The sequence below is a fragment of the Henningerozyma blattae genome, chromosome 10 (genome assembly GCF_000315915.1).
Source record: "Henningerozyma blattae CBS 6284 chromosome 10, complete genome".
Taxonomy (NCBI): domain Eukaryota; kingdom Fungi; phylum Ascomycota; class Saccharomycetes; order Saccharomycetales; family Saccharomycetaceae; genus Henningerozyma; species Henningerozyma blattae.
This window is the reverse complement of record NC_020194.1, coordinates 401,887-422,680: the sequence shown is the minus strand read 5'-3', so window position 1 is coordinate 422,680 and position 20,794 is coordinate 401,887. Positions and strand designations below refer to the sequence as shown.

Here is a 20,794-nt window from a genome sequence, read left to right as displayed (position 1 = left end):
AATATTATTATTTCACCTAAATTTCTTATATACTAAGAAAAGTATGTATGCCATAGTTGTTAAAATAAAGAAAGAGCGTATTAATTCCAATATATTATTTCTAGGCCCTATTAAAATTGGAAATTCAAAAAAGTTAAGAACCATTAGCGTGTTAAAAAGTAAGGTATTTTAATTTATATAATAATATTTTTTTTCTATTTAAGTAATAATTTTATTTATCTTTGTTATGTACAAAACAGTAAAAGAAGAAACTAATTGAGTATACATTTTGATTTATTAAAAATTGAAGGGGTATGTATTAAAAAGTCAGAAATAAAACAATGTATGATTAACTTATAACAGTAAAGCAACTGCAGCAGCAACAACACCAACACCTAAACCAGCAACACCTTTAGCGGCACCGTTTTCGGTTTGAACAGCAATACCGGCCTTAGCAGTGTTAACTGGACCGCTACTAGCTTGTTTGAAAGTAGTTTGGCTTGGGACTGAAGCACCGTTAGAGTTCATTTCGAAATTTGGAACTGAAAAGGTGCATGGAACAACAACAGTCTTTAGACAGCTAGTAGTGCATGAGCTTGAAGCAACAGCTACAGCAGCCATGGTAGCAACTGGAGTTGGAGCAACTTCAGTTTCCTTACCACAAGTACTACATGGAGTAGCTGGGGCTGGAACTGGAGCCATAGTGTTAGCAGCTGGAGTTGGAGCAACTTCAGTTTCCTTACCACAAGTACTACATGGAGTAGCTGGGGCTGGAACTGGAGCCATAGTGTTAGCAGCTGGAGTTGGAGCAACTTCAGTTTCCTTACCACAAGTACTGCATGGAGTAGCAGCAACTGGAGCAACAGTGTTAGCAGCTGGTGTATTCATTACTGGAGCAGCAGCTGGGGTATTTTCATTTTGAACAGCAACACTTTCTGGAGCGACAATAACACTAGTCATGTTTTCAACGATGGTTTCAGTGGTACATGGAGTAGTAGTAGAAGTGGTTTCTGATGTTAAAGTAGCAGTAGCAGTAGTCATTTGTGTACCAACAAAGGTTTCAACAGCAGTAGCGGTAGCGGTAGCGGTAGCAGTCTTGTTAGAAGTTTGTGTTAAAGTTTCGGTACAAGTTTCAGTAGTTGTTTGAGTATTAGTAGCATAAGCAATAGCAGTGGCAGTAGTTGTAGCAGTGGCATAAGCAGTTGCAAGAGAAGTTTGAGTTAAAGTTTCAGCAACGGTTTCGGTAGCTTGAACAGTTTCTTGAACAGTGGCCATGTTAGTGAAAAATACAGTATTTTCGTTAGTCTTAACTAAGGTTTCGGTAGCTTGAACAGTTTCGTTAATTGTAGCAAAGTTTGTAGTTTCAACAGTGTTAACATTAGTCTTAACAAGAGTAACAGTAGCTGAGAAGGTTTCTTCGACAGTAGCTTGGGTGGTTTGTTCAACAGTTGCAGTGTTGGTTTGTTCAAGAGTAGCAGTGTTTGTCTTGACAATAGTAGCTGTAGCTTGTGTAGTTTCTTCAACAGTAGCTTGAGTAGTTTCTTCAATAGTAGCAGTGTTGGTTTGTTCAACAGTGTTAACATTAGTCTTGACAATAGTGGCAGTAGCTTGTGTAACTTCAGTGGCAGTAGATTGAACAGTTTCCAAAACAGTAGCAACATTAGTTTGTTCAATGGTAGCAACATTAGTCTTAACAACAGTAGCAGTTGATTGAACGGTTTCTTCCACAGTAGCTAAGTTGGTTTTTTCGACAGTAGCGACATTGGTCTTAACAATAGTAGCAGTAGCGTTAGCAGTTTCACTAACAGTAGCCAAACTAGTTTCTTCAACGGTAGCAACGTTAGTCTTAACGACAGTAGCAGTAGCTTGAACAGTTTCTTCGATAGTAGCTAAGCTAGTTTGTTCGATAGTGTTAACGTTGGTCTTGACAACAGTAGCAGTAGCTTGAGTAGTTTCTTCAACAGTAGCTTGAGTAGTTTCTTCAACGGTAGCCAAACTAGTCTTTTCAACGGTAGCAACATTAGTCTTAACTAATGTAGCAGTAGAAACGTTAGTTTGAGTTGAGGTTTCAGTACATGATTCAGTGACTTCAGTAGTTTGTTGAACAGTAGCGACATTGGTTGTTAAAACAGTAGAAGTAGAGGTAGTTGGAGAAGTAGCTTGAACTGTAGCGTAGTTAGTTTCTTCAATGGTATTAATGTTGGTCTTGTATACAGTGTTTGTAGATTCAACAGTCTTTGGAGCAGTAGCGTTACCACAAGTACTGCATGGGGTATTTTTAGTAGTAGCTGGAGCTGGAGCTGGAGCTGGAGCAACTGAAGAAGTTGGAGCTGGAGCTGGAGCTGGGGCAGCAGTAGTAGTTGGAACTGGAGCTGGAGCGGGAGCTAGAGGGGGGACCATACCTGGGGTAGTTTGGACTAAAGTGGCTTGTACTTGACCATCATTGATCTGTGAAACAGCATCAGCAGCTAAGACAGAACTGACGATAGTCAAAGCAGTCACGAATTTAGTGATAGACATTATTAAAATTAAGCGGGCGTGGGTATTTAAGTGAGTGAATACAGATTTATCTAAATCTTGTTTAACGATCTATCCTGATTTTACAGGAGAGAGGAAGGTAAAGTAAACAAGAGGGGAGAGACATGAAACGCAAGTAAAATTATTGAAAGAACTTAGGGTATTTATATGTTTTTTTGTCTTTTTTTCGAAACAGAATTGACCCAGAATCAAATGAATAGTCTTTTGTTTATTTATTTACTTACTAGATGGGTTAATTTGTTTATTTTAAATTTCTTATTCATTTGTTTATTTGAATGTATCTGAGTAATTCGCGTAATTGGGTAAATAGATCAAAGTTGTAATAATAAGTAATAGCGGTGTCGCATCTATAAGATAATAAGTATCAATAATGGGCAGTCTTGATCTGGAATAAAAGCTTCAATAATCATTCTGTTTGCTTAAAGGATATCATAGGCGCGTTTGTTGTCTTTTCTTGGCATTTACCCCTGTTTTTAGCTAACTGTATTTTAATGTTAAACTTATCAATTGGTAAAAATGCGTCCTAAACAGATGTTAGGAAACAACCTAAATAGTTTATTATCGCTGAAGTTAGTCCCTGATCTGTCTTACAAAACCTGAATATGGTAATGACCCCAGAAATGTGCGTGTCGGTCTCTTGGATAGATAGATCTGGTATTGTAGAGATTTTGAGACATCTGACACTTGGACGACACAAACCTAAATTTTAAGGGCCTAGCCGCAGAAACGCGAAAAAACTCCTAATAGGTCATATCGCTCGGCCGGATCTGGAAATAGATCAGCATTGTCCCTGGCACGAGATTTCAAATTTCGCGATTTGGATGCGATGCCTTTTCCTTATTTAGCCATCTGGTGAGAAAAGATCAGACGGGATCTTACAAGAGATATAGACTTACTGTAAGTGTTCCGTAGTAGTTTGTTAGAGTCGTTAGGGCTGAAGGCCTGAATCCATTGGAGACTGTCCTGAAAAAGATATCGACAACATTAACCGGAGTGGACACGACTATCAATCTTAGAGTTATGCCAAGCTTTTTTTTAAGTTTACCTAGATTTCTGGATCTTTTATTGCAATAGATTTTTGCTAATTTAGGGGCGTGCTTATATCTTGTTTTTCCGAGTATTTTTTAAAGCAACAAATAGAGGCCTTCTGGGAAATAAGCCTAAGCCGAGAAATATCAAGTGTTGAAGAAGGACATGAATCACAGTAAAATTAATGCAATGGATTCAAGTTAAAGAGTATTTCGTTTACAAGTAAAGAGCCATATACAATACGTAAGATATTACAGCGTGCCACAGAACAAATAGGTATCGATAACCTGTACTAATTTCCCAAGGCACTATATCAAAGGTGCTATTTAGTCTTCCAGTACTACTTTTCTGTGCTTTTGTTGCTGTTCTTTTTTTCACTTGTTATTATTATTACTGCAATTGTCCTAGTTGTAGCTATTCTTAAGTGTGCTTTTACTTTATTTGTCCCATATATTTATTGATAATACCTCAAGAGTTAATTGACGAGAAAATACATACAAATTATTCAAGCAATGTCACAATATAAAAAAATCCAGCAATTAAATGATACAGAATTACAAAATAATATTTTGTCTATTGAGAAATCGTGGCACTACAACTACATCGATTATGGATATATTTTTATTGGTAATCTGAATAAAAATTTAACTGAAGGTGATATTCTCACTGTGTTTTCACAATTCGGTAATCCAATTGATTTGAAATTAATTAGGAATAAACAGACTAATCATTCAATGGGGTTTGCTTATTTAAAATATGAAGATTCAAGGTCTTGTATTTTAGCTATTGATAATTTAAATGGCTCGAAAGTTGCTGGAAATACCCTTAAAATTGATCATTTTTGGCATGACCCTAATAAAAATAAAAACGATGAAGAATATTATCAAGATTATGTAAAATTGGTTAAAGAAGAACTAAAAAGAGATTTTATATAGAATTCATACTGAAAAGTTTGTATTATAATACCCATCATACGATGAGACACGCTATAACCGTGAATGGGACATTTTTCTAGTATATATTAGTCGTGTGGCAGAAGTGTAATTGAATCAGAGTATATATTTTAATATTAAATTTACTAGAGCAAAATATGGTTGAGAAATTAAAATGATGATATATTATGTTGGCATATAGTATCTTTTTTTAGCCTCATTTTGAATTATTTTTGAGCATATGTGTGTTTACAAATAGTCTAATATGGCATAAATATATATATGTTACTTAAATTAAAGGCCGAGAGGGAAAAAATATTCTTGCGGTGTGAACATTTTTATAATTTTATTTATATTTTTCTTCTTTATTTCATTAGTAAACAAAATTTCGTGTAACTGTTTATTATAATAAAAAAAAAATATTGGTAACTAATTTAAATTGCATATTCTTGAATTTTATTCTATTTAATTAAATACTGCTTAATAAAATAACTTTTTTTCTGGTAAGTAACGCTCTGTTTACAAATAAATAAAAAAAATAAATAAATAAAAAAATAGTAATAGATAAACTATCGGTAATAATTTACTATAGAAATATCAGTTATTCATGATTCAAAATACTTTTTCTTGTCAAGGCAGAAGAGTATAAAATCAAATGTAGTATTTGTTTCACTTATTCTTGTAAAAGATTATTCCTAAATATTGGAATCGTCATCCTAAAAGTTTACCAAAAGATTATGTCCTATATTAAAATTTTTGAAACAAATCTTAACTCTTGTCATAACTAGCATTTAGTGCAAAATTTTAAGTACGAATCTTAAGGATAGGGAAGCTATGGTAGTAGTTATATAAATGTCCACGGTTAGACTATCACGAGTACCATATAAGGAATTTTTAAAAAAATAGAGTACAACACAGTTATATTGATTGTAAACAAAAAATTAATTGAAGTTATATGCTATTTAATATACATAGATAGATATATATTATAAACCATACAATTATTTCTTGCACTTTTACTTGAGTTTTTCCACCCTCAAATTGATTTATACACAGTTGAACTGAAACATTAGTTATTAAGTTTTTTAGTTAATTTAAAGAATAGTTAAAGTTAATACACCTAAAATAAATGTATTCTCAGCATAGAAATAAAATATAGCAGATATTGACTTTTGTCATTTAGAAGCAGAAGCTTTAGCCTCCTCGACTTGTTTACGTAGTCTGGCTATTCTTTCTTCTTTTTCGACTCTCTTTTGTAGCTGTAATCTCGCTAATTCCTCTTCTAATCTCTTCTCTTCGTCATCCATATCATCAGTAGTTGTATTTTGTGGTAAAGTTGATGAGATATTATGTGAGTTCGATATGTTAGAATTACTTGAATTCATATTGGAAGTACTTGGATGTGTGATTAAAACTTTAGGGGCTGTAGAGGAACTGTTGTGTCTGATTATATGATCATTATGTTTAACATTGGAAACATATTGACGAACTTGGGGTTCAAGATCCAACCCAAACTCCCACCTACCAAATTCACCAGAATTTTTGCCAATTCTTTCATTTGTTACAGATGACAGTAATAAAGAAGATAACTCAGATACTGATTTTTGAATCTCGACAATATTTTGCTTATTTTTTTGGTTTTCGGCATTAATTCTATCTATTTCGTCAGACTCATTATTACTAAATGGATTTTTAGCATGATACAATTGGAGCTTTGTAGCTGTAATAGATTCTTCAATATCATTAATTCTTGTAAATAAAACTGGAACATTTTTGATAATATTTTCCACTCTATTGCAATAATTGTCAGGTAAGCTACTATTTGCAGGAATTTGAATGGCTTGAATATTAGATAATTGTCTTTTGACTTCTTCAATTCTTGCAGTATTTTCACTTTTTCTTTGGGTATTGGAAGCATATTGGGATACCTTCTTTTGTTCAACATCCAATAATCTTTTCTTTTCCTTAATAGCATTTTGTAGAGTCATAATTTTCGCATTTAGACTATTTTGAATTGCATCGTGTAATTTATTATTTGTTGACACAGGTTGCGTACCTGTAGATTGAGTCGGCTTTTGATCTTGAGGAGAAGTTTTAGAAATTGAAATTGACGAACTAGAGTTTCTGTTACGGAAATTTGGTAAGGATGTATCTTGATCATTATTTTTATAAGCTGGTGCATTAATATTCAAATTGTTTGTATTTTGATTTTGAGACGATGTATTCATTAGCTGGTCTCTCACATTATTTAGGATAGCAGTGTGTTTAGGGATTAAATTTGGGGAAAGTCTTTGAGGCAAAGGCTTTCCGTTCAAAGTTTGATATACTAAATGCATACCAACAATAAACTCAGACCTCTCTAATTGGCCATTATTATTCGTATCACATAAATTCCAAATATGCTCTAAATCTTCTCGGCGTAAACCTGATTTTCTAAAAATTTCTACTGCTGTTGGCGAATTGATGTAACCGCTTCTGCTCGTATCATAAGTGTCAAAAATTTTATTATACAATGCTTTTTCTTGGTCTGAAATAGTGTCTTCTTTCGAATTGCTTACTGGTGCAACAAAATTCGATTTGTTATAAATTTCATTATTACCAAAACCAGTTTTCTGAGCTGTTAATGGCTTCATTGGGGCAAGGTTGCCTTGTTGTTGCATACCTGTAGTATTAGATATCATCATTCCGGTACCTTGAGGAGCAATTCCATATCCCCCGGTAGGTTGAGATTGTAAAGACATAGGTTGATTCTGAATCATAGCATTCAAAGATCCTGTTGATTGTGGTTTTATATAGCCGGGGTTGAGGATTGTGGATGCACTTCCAGTTAATTGAGGTTGTATTATACCACCCCCTGTTGCTTGGGTTTGCATAGGGACATTAAACTGTCCTGAACCTGTTCGCTGTGCCTGTAACATTGATCCGGTACGCTGTGGTTGCATCATACCACCAGTGGGCTGCATAGGCATGCCAAATGTTGTTGAAGGAATATAGCCAGTTATCTGAGGACTACCTAAAGTTCCAGTCGTTTGGTTTTGAATGTTGAAATTAAAAGGGGATAAAGGCCCCGAAGGTTGTGGTTGAATGTTCTGTGGTGGTTGCTGTGGTTGAGGTTGGATGTTTTGTGGTGGTTGCTGTGGTTGGGGTTGTTGTAGATCAGATTGTTGCATAGGCTGCAAATTAGTATTTTGTTGAGATCCATTTAGTGGGCCTTGTTGTTTATAATTTGGTATAAGTGCAGGTTGGGCAGGACCAGTTGGTCTAAAATACATATCTTGAGGATTTGTTGCTGAGGTTTGTGAAGTCACGTTAATATTGCCTTGCATGGTTTGATATGTTTGTTGTTGGGAGGTAATACCAGGTAATGTTTGCCCTCCCATTTGAACATTAGGTGATGAATGAACTCTATTAGGAGAAGATATGCCTGGACGATTTGGTGATATTTGGGGTGGTAAATTTTGTAAACCTGAATGTTGTTGGCTCTGAGTTGGAATTTGAGAGCTAGGCAGTCTTGAAGGGACAGGTGGATTAGACATACTGATAGACTGACTTGGTGGAGAAGTAGCTCTTTGAGTTGCGTTTGAACCAAAGGGATTTGTAGTTGGCATTGGATCATCAGAATCAGCTTCAGTTGCTATCATAACACTAATTGCATCAATAAATGCATCAACTTCTGTCTTAATATTCTTATCTAAAACATAAGGAATTGGGTTACCTTTTAAGGTTGTATTAACTAAATACATAGCTAAACAAAATTCTGGGAATAGTAATGCGCCAGCTCTGTTGGTATCTGATAGAGTCCAAATTTGCGCTAACTGAGAGGGAATTAAACCTGATTTCATGAGGATTTTCCTACAATCTGGACCTTCAATGGCATTTGCACCCTTCTGGACTTGAGATCTAAATAAGGTTTCAAATTTACTTTGGTCATTAGCTGTAATAAAAGATAATCTCATAGGTGGGATCTTTAAATCATTATTAATCCCTTCTGCCGCAACTTGTTGAATAAATCCTGTTTCAGTTGGAGCTAAAGGTTTAGTAGGGGGGGGCTGATTGTTATAATATCCTGAGTGTTGAGGTTGAATTAAGTTAGGTGCATTCTGAGATGTGTGGCTAACTAAAGAAGGATGTAAGGGAGGAGGTCTAGAGAGATTTACTGAATTAGTTGGATGGAAATCCATAGGTTGAGGCTGACCTGAAGGTTGAAAATTAGAATTAGAATTTTGGTTAGGGTATCCATTATTGGGAGGAGGGCTATAGGTCCCTTGGATGTTGTTCCCGTAGGATCCAGTTGGTTGCAATTGAAATCCGCCAATATCTACCGAAGCTCTATGGTGTTGGTTAAAAGTTGGAGGAGCCGGGTTCCCTTGGGGGTTATTTTGATAATTTGCGTTTGACCCTTGATAATAATTTAACCTAGGATTCGAGCCTTGGGACGAATAATTATCCTGGTTTTGAAACGGATTATACATTGTTGAGATATAATATCGTACTTCTGAAAGATCCTAAGTTACTATAATAGTCCCCTTAGTTTGTTTGATCTCACTTTGTGCTTCTCTTTCTTTTCAATCTACAAAAAACAAAGTCAAGATACAGGCATATTAAATTCTTGCAACAACCAAATACCTCTGAGGATTCTCCGTAGAAAAGTCCAGAAGTCATGTGACTTCAGAAAACCTTTTTTCCCGACGTTATTCCCGCGAAGAAAAGGTCATATCGAAGTGAAAATTACATGATTGGTGCAATATAAAGGTGGTATTTTGAAGGATAACGGCACCTTGCTAACCTCACTCAAAACGGAATTATATAAAGAAGTAACAATCTTTAGACAATATAATGATTTACTACTGAACGATTTTAAAATACACTGTCTTTCGTGGAATATGCCTATAATATAAACAAATTACCTTAGTTGATGATATTAACAAATGGAGCATACTGAGAATTATCTTTAAAATATATATATATATTATACAGAATAAAAGAGAATTATTAATTGAATAATAGAGACACTAAAATTAAAACCGGTTCTCGCATTGGTCAGATTCGAGAGTAAATGGGTTTCGCACTTTTTACTAACCAATGGCAATTTATAAATGAACAGTTAAATGAAGAAAAGTAAATACGAAAGTTTGTGGATGTTTAATTGTTACATGACGAAAATTGTTATAAGATCAGAAGATCTAGTTCCGTAATAGTCCTTTAGAAAATTATGTTTATTAGATGAAATCAAAATATCTTATAATAACATAGCAATGGCAGCGGCGACACCGGCACCCATACCGATAGCAAATCTGTTAGCACCATTTTGGGTTTGTTGTTCAACAGTAACGGTAGCAGAGCTAGATTCTTGGACCTTGATTGTTGGAGAAACAGTGTTCATCTTGGTAGTAACAGTAGTCTTCAAAGTAGAAATTTGAGTAATGTAGGTAGTTTCATCCTTTGAAGCAGTAGGAGCAGTGTTGGTACAGTCACCTTCACAAGAGGTAATAGTCTTGTCAACTGTAGAAACATCGGAAGTGTATGTAGTTAATTCAGATTCTGGACAGTAAGTGGTAGTACCAGTGATAGTGTCTACGGCAGTGACATAGGTGGTGTATTCAGGGTTTGGACCGCTGCAGCCATCTTCACAAGAAGTAACAGTTTCGTAAACAGTAGACAATTGAGTAGTATAAGAGGTGGTATTAGCAAATTGTGAAGTAGTAGTGGTATTGTTGATTGGAGCAACAGAGGTAGTAGTTTCTGGAGCAATAGAGGTAGTAGTTTCTGGAGCAACAGAAGAAATAACAACGGTAGTAGAGTTGTTAATTGGAGCAATGGAAGTAGCGGTTTCTGGGGCAACAGATGATTCAACAACAGAGGTAACAGTAGTGGATTCAACAGCAGAACCAGAAGAAGCAGCAGCTGAGGAAGCAATAGAAGTACTGGTAACAGTAGTAGATTCAACAGCAGAATCAGAAGAAGCAGCAGCTGAGGAAGCAATAGAAGTACTGGTAACAGTAGTAGATTCAACAGCAGAAGCAGAAGAAGCAGCAGCTGAGGAAGCAATAGAAGTACTGGTAACAGCAGTAGATTCAACAGCAGAAGCAGAAGAAGCAGCAGCTGAGGTAGAGGTAGAGGTAGAGGTAGAGGTGGAGGTAGAGGTGGTAGAAGTAGAAGTAGAGGTAGAGGTAGAAGATGGAATGTGAGTGATACTGTATAATGGTTGTTCCAATCTAGAGGAATACCATGGTAAAGCAGTTAACATGGCAGTGATTTGGGCCATGTCTAAGTTATCATACATGGTGGTCCAAGAATCATCAGTAGCAGCATCCATAGCACCGTAGATATCGAATAAAGCGTCAGGAATTTCGATTTTACCTAATAAATTGGCATATTCAACCAAATTTTCGTTAACATCAGCCATAATTAAGTTCATTTCATCGACATCTCTTTGACTAGCCTTGGCATTGGCAATAGCAGCAATAGCAGCCATAACAGCGGCTTTTTTGGTGTATTTAGTAGCAGACATTTAAATTTAGTAGTTATTAGCGAAAGTAGGACGATAGTAATTATCTGAGGTTCTAAGTTAACAAGAAAGTTAAAAAAGAAGAAAGACGATATATCACAAGTATGGTATTTGATTTAGTAGTGAGATCCTTTTATATGTGATGTTTTTGTTTTCTTTCATGTTATTATGCTATCTAAAGAAGAAGAAGAAGAAAAATACAACAAAATTCTTTGGCGTACCATAGTAAATTCCTGAATGGTTTGTTCTACTTTGTTTTGTTTACATTAGCTCCTACTAGATTATTGTCAAGTCCCTTAACAGATCTTACATAGGTTATGACAATGCCATCTGTTGGTAAATTCTAATCTGCTGGGTTTCTAATGCTTTGATTAGTAGGAACGAGTCCTAAAAATATGGAAATAGCGTAGCTTCTTCAGATTCTACTAGAATTGTTGTTCTAAACTTTCCTATACTTTGGGGTCGTTAATTAGCGTGGTTGGTGAATTATATTAAACACGAATTCTTAACATTATTTATGGCTTTCCAATTTGGGATAAACGCCAGCATTTTCGCGTTCTCGTCATCGTTTAGAACAGAAAATCCGTGTTTTCGAATACCAAATTCTAGTATTCGTACTTCGGAATCCTGTGAAAATTACTTAAATACGCAAATAGTGGAGATTTAAAAAATTAAAAGCGGACTTCAAAAACTAAGAAGATGTCTTGAATGGAGTCCTATGCTTGCAAATAATACAGCTTTAATGTTCTAGGTAAAATATTCAGGCCAATCTCTGTTGATCTTTTCTTTAATTCCCTCAGACTGGAAATGCAAGTAATAAATGAGATCTGGTTAGAAATAGATATTTGTAAATAGGAGAAACCTTCATCATTCTTTTTCCCAACTTAGGGATTACGAATGTCTGGGGAACAGCTAGAGTATATTCAGTCTAGCAGCCTTAGAAGGCAAACTTGTCTTGAAAATATGCCAATTTCCCAAATTAGATTCATAATATCTATGTTTTGAAAACTACCCTGAACAAGAAAAATTTTAGTGTAAATGTTTTTTGTTGATTCAAGCTTCATATCCTGAAGGCAAACATTAAACGTGATACTGTTTCATTTGGTATTTTCGATAATCTGTCACAAAAAAACTGAGAGCAAGTAATCATGACACGTAAAATCAAGATATAATGTTGGCAAATGGTATTTAGCAAGATACATGTTTTGTAAGATACAAAACTCTCTTCAAGTATATTGCTTATAGCCATTTAAATTCTATTACAATTGGGATAACTAATAGCAAAATTTACTGGTAAAAACATCAATATATTTGAAAAAAAAGAGGGGAGTAAAATACTTGTCTTTGATTAACTAGTCTTTAATTCAATAAATAGAGGTTACTTGATTATAATATTTAGTAAAACTATGTAAATTAATATTTCTAAATTTTTGAATTTTTTGTTCAGGAAGTTATTTTTGTTTTTTCTTTATTTACAATTTGTTTTAACCGAAATAAATCTCTACAAAATATAAATTTCTTTAATGAAAAAAATACTCAATGTTCAATAAACAGAAAGTAACAACACAAGAAAAAAACTTCAATCCCTCTGTAGAAAAAACATTCAATACTAAGAAACAAGTCGTTTGAATATTTGTCAAATTTAGTCTATTTAAAGTAAAATCGTATCACAGAAGAGATACGGACATCTCTGTTTAAGAAATTCTAATTAAGTACTTGTTGATATTAACCAATCTAAGGCACAGTTATGGTTGCAGTTACGATAGCAGAAAAATAATCGAGAAGAATTTGCATTCTATGTCTAAGAGCGAAAGGAAAGTAAAAATGCTCATCTCGTACATGAGATATGAGATATGCGGACCATGACTACACCTTCAAGCTAGTGATTCGTTTTCTTGCTCGTTTATAGGCCCTTCCATAAGAAGTTAGCAGCTAATTGAACGAATTCAAAACCAGTAGGATCGTTTTTTGTAAATTCCCTAATAGTGAAGATTGGGAAAGCCATTATAGAGTAACCAAGGTTGGTCATTACCAATCCATAGTGCATTCTATAATAAAGAAAACTTATTTTCCCAATATTTTTTCTAACATCATCCCCATTCTTTCTTGCCCGCGTTTTTTGACAACATTGCCTTGTCGTTTAAAGCAAACTTGGAAAAGCGCGTCTGAAGATAGAAACTCACTACGATAACATTCTGCACTAAACCCTCACAGGAAAGCGTCAAAGATGCCTAATTAGGTACACATTGGTGATATGACGCAGAAGCTACAATTGTGTCTGGGCAAACGTAGATCCACAGTGTAATTAAATATAACTCAAAGTATAGGACAAAGACTTCAGTGGCAACAAAATAAATAGAAAAACAGTACACGAAAACAGCTGCAGACTTGACCAAGCTCAATTCTTACTATCATGTACAAACATGGATTGAGGTATAAGCAAAAATGAACATACTTCGTTAAAGACACAGAAAATAGCCACACTCTTTCAGTAGTATTAGAAAAAAATGGGTAAACAAAGATATAGCCTAGGACTGTAGCCAGTTGTTCTTATTTATTTTCAATCCGTGGTATCTTTCACATAAGTATTGAGAAATAAATGATATAAAAAGATATAGTATTTTAATTCAATTGTAAAAACGGATAAAATTATTTCTTTTCTTTTATTTACAAACGAAGCACACACATACATCTTGTTGTCCAACTTTAATTATAATAATTAGAAATGTCTTTCGCTAAAATTGCCGCCATTATTGCCGCCGCCGCCGCTATTGCCAAGGCTGATAGAGAAGCCGCCATGATTTCCATGGAAGTCTACATGAACGATATTGGTTCTCATATGAAAGACTACCTTTCTATGGAAAAGGCTCACCCAGAACAATCTATTCCACCTGGTGTTTTGTCTGCTTACGCTGCTAAGTTAACTGACAAGACTGACTCTTACACCAGTTTCTTTGCTGACATTGGTGATGAACAAATTCACTACATGATCACTGGTGTTCCATGGTACTCTACCAGATTAGCTCCAGCTATCTCTCAAGCTTTAGAAGCTGCTGGTTTAGGTGAAGCTGCTCCAGCTACCTCTTCTCCAAGGCTGTTGAAACCACTTCTTCCAAGGCTGTTGAAACCACTTCTTCCAAGGCTGTTGAAACCTCTTCTTCCAAGGCTGCTGAAACCTCTTCTTCCAAGGCTGCTGAAACCTCTTCCTCCAAGGCTGCTGAAACCACTTCTTCCAAGACTGAAGAATCTTCCAAGACCACTGAAGCCACTACCAAGGTTGAATCTACTACTGCTACTCCAGATGCTAAGACCACCCAAACTACTGTTGATGCTATCTCTCAAATCACTGATGGTCAAATTCAAGCTACCGTTGAACAACAAACTGAAAACGGTGCTGTTAGAGCTGCTGCCGGTTTAGGTGCTGGTGTCATCGCTGCTGCTGCTTTATTATTATAAGTTTATTAACTGTTACTATAAAAAATCAATTATTTATTCTTATTTAATACATCATCTTAGGATTCAAGTAATTTATACATATTTTTATATTTATAAATTGTTTACGACTATTATACATACCCTTAATATATTATTAACAAATTCGGTGATGGAGTTATACAAGGTTCCCTTCAAACTAACATCTAAAAAAGTATCTTGCAATTTGCGAAGGATTAGCAGCATTTGAAGGTCCTTCTGATAATATTTAAAGATAGAAACATAAGCTGATACAGAGTTTTTCACGAAAAAAACACATTTGACTAGAATTTTTATTTTTGCTTTAAATATTCGTTAGGGGAAAGAGGTAGAATAATAAGTTGTAGTGTATGACAGCTTATATCGGGGAGTATGCTACTAGTACGAATATACGAACAATTTGATCAACTATTTAGAATAGTGTATAAATAATAGCAGTAGATTGATACATTTCTACCACAAGTGTACTACCTTTCTAAGGTTTACATTTTTGGAAGGGGTTTCTTCATTCAAAATAACAGTTCAACAATTAGAGAAAAAGAATTTTATTATATTTTACAAATTTAGCATTAAATTAATCCCAATATAACCTTATCAACTAAATCTTTGGCTAAATATCCATATCTTATGACAACCAAGTTCCATAGCTTTTTTCTACTGTATTAACAATCACACTGAAATTAATGCAGCACAAGTGTCGAATGACACAAGAATTTTTTGAATAATATTCAACTTACTTAAATTATTTCCAATCTTAAGTACGTTACACAATATTAGGTGATTCGAATTGCCTTTTTTCTAATCTATTATATTACCCCTACAAATGTAAAATTTCTGTTGTGATTGTCTTAAGACACTGATAGTAATATACTGATGGACTTATGGTTTACACTAAACTTGAAAGCTTATGAGTTATTAAAGTCTGCCTTAAAATTTTGAGGGCCATGTATATTGTACTGATAGCCCGCTTCCCCTAAAGTATAGACATAGTACTGGAAAATTATTATATTAATTTACTGGGGTTCAAGAGAGTTAGACATTGTTATACAGTGTTTAAGATGTAAAGACTATTATTTTTTTTAGAAATATATAGTAAATACTATAATTAAAATGAATATATTTCTTAAATAGTGTTTTTCGATATAAACAGAAAAACACATTTTAAATAATAAGTCACGTGATAAAAAGTCTTTTACCACTTAATAGAAAATGATATAATCATATTCCAGCATAATTTTCTTATTATACTTTAAACACATTCTTATCAAGCAGCCAATTTTCGTTTGCTTATGTTAGTTCATGTTTGTGTGATTTATTTGCTGGAAAATAATATAATTATTTTCCAGCGAATAATTAATTGGCTTAGTGACGTTGCCAAGAAGTTTATTCCTGGCTGTGTCTCAAAAGTGACAACAATATTGACTTACTGTTGCCAACAAAGAAAGATATTAGGTAAAAGGGAAAATATTGAGCAATAGTAACAGCAATAAGAGAGTATGCCAGAATTGTCAATATTAAACATATAATGAAGTCAAAGTGACGCAAACAAAATAGAGATGAGGATGTTAAAAGTGTAAATAGAATAGATAGTGTATAATGTAGAGAGAAGATCCTTGCTTCTTTTCTTGGTGGTTTCTTTTTCTTTCTATATAAAAGAAATCTAAGAGAAGTTCACGATGAAACAAAGAAAATCTTGTCCCTTTATATACGTTTTATTTTCATGGGTAGACACGTTTATAATTGTAATTGGCTATTAGCAATTGGTCAATTACTTATCAGTTTTTGTATTAATTAGGAGTGTAATGTCCTTAGATTGGCATTAATGACTCATTAATTTATTTCATATGTGGCTTTAATTGCATGTGTTGATATGTTTAGTATTGTTTATGGTTTATAGTAGCGATATCGGAGATCGTTAAGGTTAATCAGTTGGCATAGTTGCTGGTGTTTTGTAATTGGGTTAGTGACGTTGGATCCAAGAAGTTAATTCTTGGTTCTATGTCAACATCAACAACATGTGACATAGTGATACTGTCAGTACACTGTGTCAAGGGTTAGGAGCTTACAAGCCCTAACTAAATCAGAGACGTTAGCGTCAACATGTTGCGACGCGTAAATTCGCTTGTATATAAAGCGATGTCCATGAGGCATCTATATAGAATCATACAGAATAAGATAAGTAAGTTATAGTTATAAGAATAATCAGGGTTATAGTCATCTGCAAAATACCAGCCATATCACTATATAATACAACAATATTGTTGTAATACGAGACTGACAGGACAAGGATGGTGTTTCAGAGTTCGGATGGTAGTGAGATCAGTAGTTACAGGTTGTATTACACAAGATTATTGTATCTCCCCTTGGTCCTTCTCTATATAGTATATAATAGTATATTGATCTATACATGCTCCTTATATACTTCTTTAGAGCTGGACAGTTCTGGGTGCATAGTTACAAGATGCGGTATACTCATTGAAACCTGGGTGTCATTCTTACTAATAGGTGTCCGAGATGAACCAGAAGTGGGTACAGATTCAGTGGTTACAGTTGATGTTCCACGCTTGCTGAATAGTTGTTTCTCAGCTGTGGTCACCTGATCTGTCCTCGAGGCTTCTCTTGTACTGATTTCTTGCAAGTATTACGTGAAAGGCGACGACATTTAGACGGTTTTACAACAATAACAAATGTCAAATGGTCCGATATAGTGTAACGGCTATCACATCACGCTTTCACCGTGGAGACCGGGGTTCGACTCCCCGTATCGGAGTATTTATGTTGCGTAGCTAGTCTTTCTTGCTAGCAAATTTTTTACATTCTGTAACAATTTTTGTGATTCCAGTCTGTCTGTCCTCTAAATTCCTCCTCCTTCTTCTATTGCAGCAGGTCGGAGTTCAACTATATTATACTTGGTATAAAGATTCTATTTATCTAACTGTGTATGTATGGTAATTAAGATATTATTATTTTTCTCTAGACTTAGAAACTCAACCCTTTCGTTGCTTTCTTTGCTCTGAGCTTTCTTCATTTGTTCTTCGTGTAAAATTGTTCCTTTTTATATTCACATTCTCGAGTTCTTGTTCTATATTTGTTTTTTTGTATCACGTGATTTGTGCCTGACCTTGATAAATATATACACAATTATTAATCCTTGAAATCACGTGTTACATATTCTTAGAATATGTGACACATACCGTATATTTTTCGATGAGCAAGAAGATATGAATAAAGTTAAGTGAAAAGAATGAGAAAATAAAGAGAAAAAAGTTATCATCAGTAAGAAAAGCACAGAACAGCAGGATACACGAAACTAAATACCGAAAGAAATAATTTTTTTTTATGTTTTACCTTTTATGTTTTACTTTTATTGTTACCTTTAATTTTATTAATTTTCTTATCATCAGTTATTTTGTTATCAACAGTTAATCTTTTATTCTGTTATTTAGCTTATTAAGTGTCATTAATTTCAAATATAGAACTATTCATTCAAGTATCAAATAATATATATTAAGTTATTTGCATTTATCAATAAGATAGCAAAAAATTTATAACAACCCACTCATATATCACGTGATTTAATTTTATGGTAAAATATAGAGATAGATTGGTATTTAAGATGACCATGCCTGTAAAACCTATATATGTTTATATATTCCATATCATATAAGTTCAATAGTTCTTCAGACAAAATAACGTTGTTTTAGTCTTTCTTCAGACTCAATTCAAGGTAAAGAAATATTTGAAGACTTCGAAATCAAAAAAAAGGGAACTTACAAAATATGCACAGGCCACAAGAAAACTAACTACATTTTATAATGCTGTATACCATTTTGTAAGATTATATTCAGTTTCTAGCTATCATATTAATAGAAGAGTTGCTTCCAAGTTGCACTTAAAATATTATTTTTGAGATATATCCTGGATGACCTCAATGGATATCTCATCGCAATTAATATAAATTATTGAAGTGATATAGTAAATTAAGGAAAAAGTAAATAATTTTGGGTTTTGGTTCATTTATTTCTAAAGTATTTTCTCCCAGGGATATTTTGGAATAATATGTACCCTTTAACCCGGACCCAATTTCGACAATACCTATATATCACCATCTATTAAGTACATTAAATCTATGCATTATAACAACAAGAAAACCATTTGCTCAAAGCGGTGAGTTCCATACCCTATACCTTTAATTGACTTAGCAATGAAATTATTTTCTTTTGTTACACTAATATTTTTGTATCTCTCTATCTTATACCATATCAAAAACAGTAACTTCAAAGCCTCTTACTACATATTATCCGTGCTCTTTTTCCAAGTATAGGAGCCCCACATCAGTTTCAATAAGTGCCTTCCATTTCGAAATCTTGAACATTGTCTCGAGAATAAAAAATATCTAGGAATGAAATTGACATGCCTATAAACAAGTTTACTGTATCTGACAATGCCACTTCGTTTATCGGAAACGCGACGCGACATTCCTCGAATAAATTGGCCCGTAGATTAAAGAGAAGAAGAAAAAATAACAGTTTTTAAGATCTCGCACCTACATTCTTCTATATTGGTAGATAGTGCGTAGTGATCTGTGCACGTATTGAGAATTTTTGCAACTGTAATCAGAACAACCGTAAAACTTGTAGCGTCATATGCAAAGCTTCATCGTCTATTTCTAATGAAAGGGTGTTCCAAAACATGGTACCTGACCAAGATAGAGGAGTGGAGTTATCTCTTTCTGGTGTATAAGAGACTCATCATTAATTCACTAATACCGAAAAGATTAACTTTAAATTTGTTGTTCGTTTAGGAAGTGGAATATTTGTTTATTAGGTTGTAATTAACTATCATTCGTACATGACAAGCACATGATATTGGATGGAAATATGGTAAACCTGTTACCGAAACTAGCAGAAAGAATTTTGAGGATCATCAGATAAGGCCATTGCTAGCAATTTCGCGTCTCTGGTTAACTCAGATGAAAGGTAACCTACATTTGTCTATTTTTTCCACATTCTTCTCTTTTCTTATTCTAGGACAGGTAGAAAAATACATACACATTCTTGGAAAATGTATTGTTGTGTTACTGATAAATCCATTGGTTAGTAAACAAATTAAGTTTCTCAATTATAGTCTTCACAATATATAAATACCATATATTTAGCATTAAGGATTTAATCGTTGGTAATTCAGTAATTTTTTATTCTAATTCTGGGTTACGAAGTAAACAAAGTAATTTTTCATCACAAACATCCATATACCATTAAGAATGTCTTTCACTAAATACGCTATCATTTTGGCTGCTGTTGCCTCTTATGTCGCTGCTCAAGATAAAGCTGAAGTTATTGAATTCAACGCCATCTTAACTGATGTTGTCAACAATTTAAACGATTATATGTCTATTGCTGAAAACCAAGAAGGTTTCGTTTTACCAGACGGTGTCTTAGATGTCTACACTCAAATGACCACTTACACTGATGACAGTTACACAACCTTATTCTCTATCTTAGATTTCAGTGAAATTGACTCTGTTATGGCTGGTTTACCATGGTATTCTACCAGATTAGCTCCAGCTATTGCTAGTGCTTATTCTAGTGCCGGTATCACTAACTCCATCTACAACTATGGTGCTGGTGCCGCTGCCGTTTCTGGTACCACTAACACTCAATCTTCTACCTCTGCTTCTGCTTCTACTACTTCAAGAGCTATTGCTTCTAATGGTACTAACTCTACCAATCCAAGTAATGTTTCTGTTGATCCATCCGCCATTGCATCTTTAAAGAGTGCTGCTTCTTCTGCTGAATCTTCCGCTACCTCTGCTACCTCTTCCTCAAGCTCAATTGCTTCTAACTCTTCTACTTCTAGCAAAAATGGTGCCATGAAATTCGAATTAGGTGTTGGTGCTGCTTTAGCTGGTGCCGCTGCTTTATTATTATGATTATACCTTCCATTTTAATTCGCAACAATTTTTGTATCTTATCCCTTTTTAAAGAAAAATATTCAACCATCAATATTATAATAATAAACATTTATGATAAACATCCTGGGCTCCGGAAATAATTATTTTCATGAATTTTGTAACTGACTTATAAAAAATATCTGTATTTTAACAAATTTTTTGTTTAATCAACGTATTTATTAGGCTTAGAAGTCAACTGATTTATAGCTAGCTTCTTTTAGTAATAATTTTGGGTACATTTCTAAAGAAGCATATCTTCTAAGTACCTCAGAAAATCAGAGAATAATAATGATCCATTTCTATGAGGTCATACGAAAAATTGTTGATAGATTTTATTCGTATATTTTATAGCAATTTGTAAATTTTTAGTGGAAATTATCTTAC

General features: G+C 34.1%; 6 protein-coding genes and 1 non-coding gene across 7 annotated transcripts; 4 read left to right on the top strand and 3 right to left on the bottom strand.

Moving 5' to 3' along the window:
• Positions 1–333: 333 nt before the first annotated feature.
• Positions 334–2,499, bottom strand: TBLA0J01840 (uncharacterized protein; the record flags this gene model as incomplete). Its single annotated transcript, XM_004182649.1, has 1 exon — positions 334–2,499. The coding sequence occupies one exon, from the start codon at positions 2,497–2,499 to the stop codon at positions 334–336; it is 2,166 nt and encodes a 721-aa protein (XP_004182697.1).
• A 1,559-nt stretch (positions 2,500–4,058) lies between these two features.
• IST3 (U2 snRNP complex subunit IST3) lies at positions 4,059–4,481 on the top strand (the record flags this gene model as incomplete). The annotated part of the gene is made up of 1 exon (XM_004182648.1): positions 4,059–4,481. The coding sequence occupies one exon, from the start codon at positions 4,059–4,061 to the stop codon at positions 4,479–4,481; it is 423 nt and encodes a 140-aa protein (XP_004182696.1).
• Positions 4,482–5,653: 1,172 nt separating this feature from the next.
• On the bottom strand, positions 5,654–8,950 carry TBLA0J01820 (uncharacterized protein; the record flags this gene model as incomplete). Its single annotated transcript, XM_004182647.1, has 1 exon — positions 5,654–8,950. One exon carries the CDS (start codon positions 8,948–8,950, stop codon positions 5,654–5,656), a length of 3,297 nt encoding a protein of 1,098 aa, XP_004182695.1.
• A 767-nt stretch (positions 8,951–9,717) lies between these two features.
• TBLA0J01810 (SRP1/TIP1 family protein) lies at positions 9,718–10,989 on the bottom strand (the record flags this gene model as incomplete). The annotated part of the gene is made up of 1 exon (XM_004182646.1): positions 9,718–10,989. One exon carries the CDS (start codon positions 10,987–10,989, stop codon positions 9,718–9,720), a length of 1,272 nt encoding a protein of 423 aa, XP_004182694.1.
• Positions 10,990–13,711: 2,722 nt separating this feature from the next.
• On the top strand, positions 13,712–14,404 carry TBLA0J01800 (SRP1/TIP1 family protein; the record flags this gene model as incomplete). The annotated part of the gene is made up of 1 exon (XM_004182645.1): positions 13,712–14,404. One exon carries the CDS (start codon positions 13,712–13,714, stop codon positions 14,402–14,404), a length of 693 nt encoding a protein of 230 aa, XP_004182693.1.
• A 2,751-nt stretch (positions 14,405–17,155) lies between these two features.
• Positions 17,156–17,227, top strand: TBLA0Jtrna9E. Its single transcript has one exon. It is a non-coding gene; the product is annotated as a tRNA-Glu (tRNA).
• Positions 17,228–19,720: 2,493 nt separating this feature from the next.
• On the top strand, positions 19,721–20,389 carry TBLA0J01790 (SRP1/TIP1 family protein; the record flags this gene model as incomplete). The annotated part of the gene is made up of 1 exon (XM_004182644.1): positions 19,721–20,389. The coding sequence occupies one exon, from the start codon at positions 19,721–19,723 to the stop codon at positions 20,387–20,389; it is 669 nt and encodes a 222-aa protein (XP_004182692.1).
• Positions 20,390–20,794: the final 405 nt, after the last annotated feature.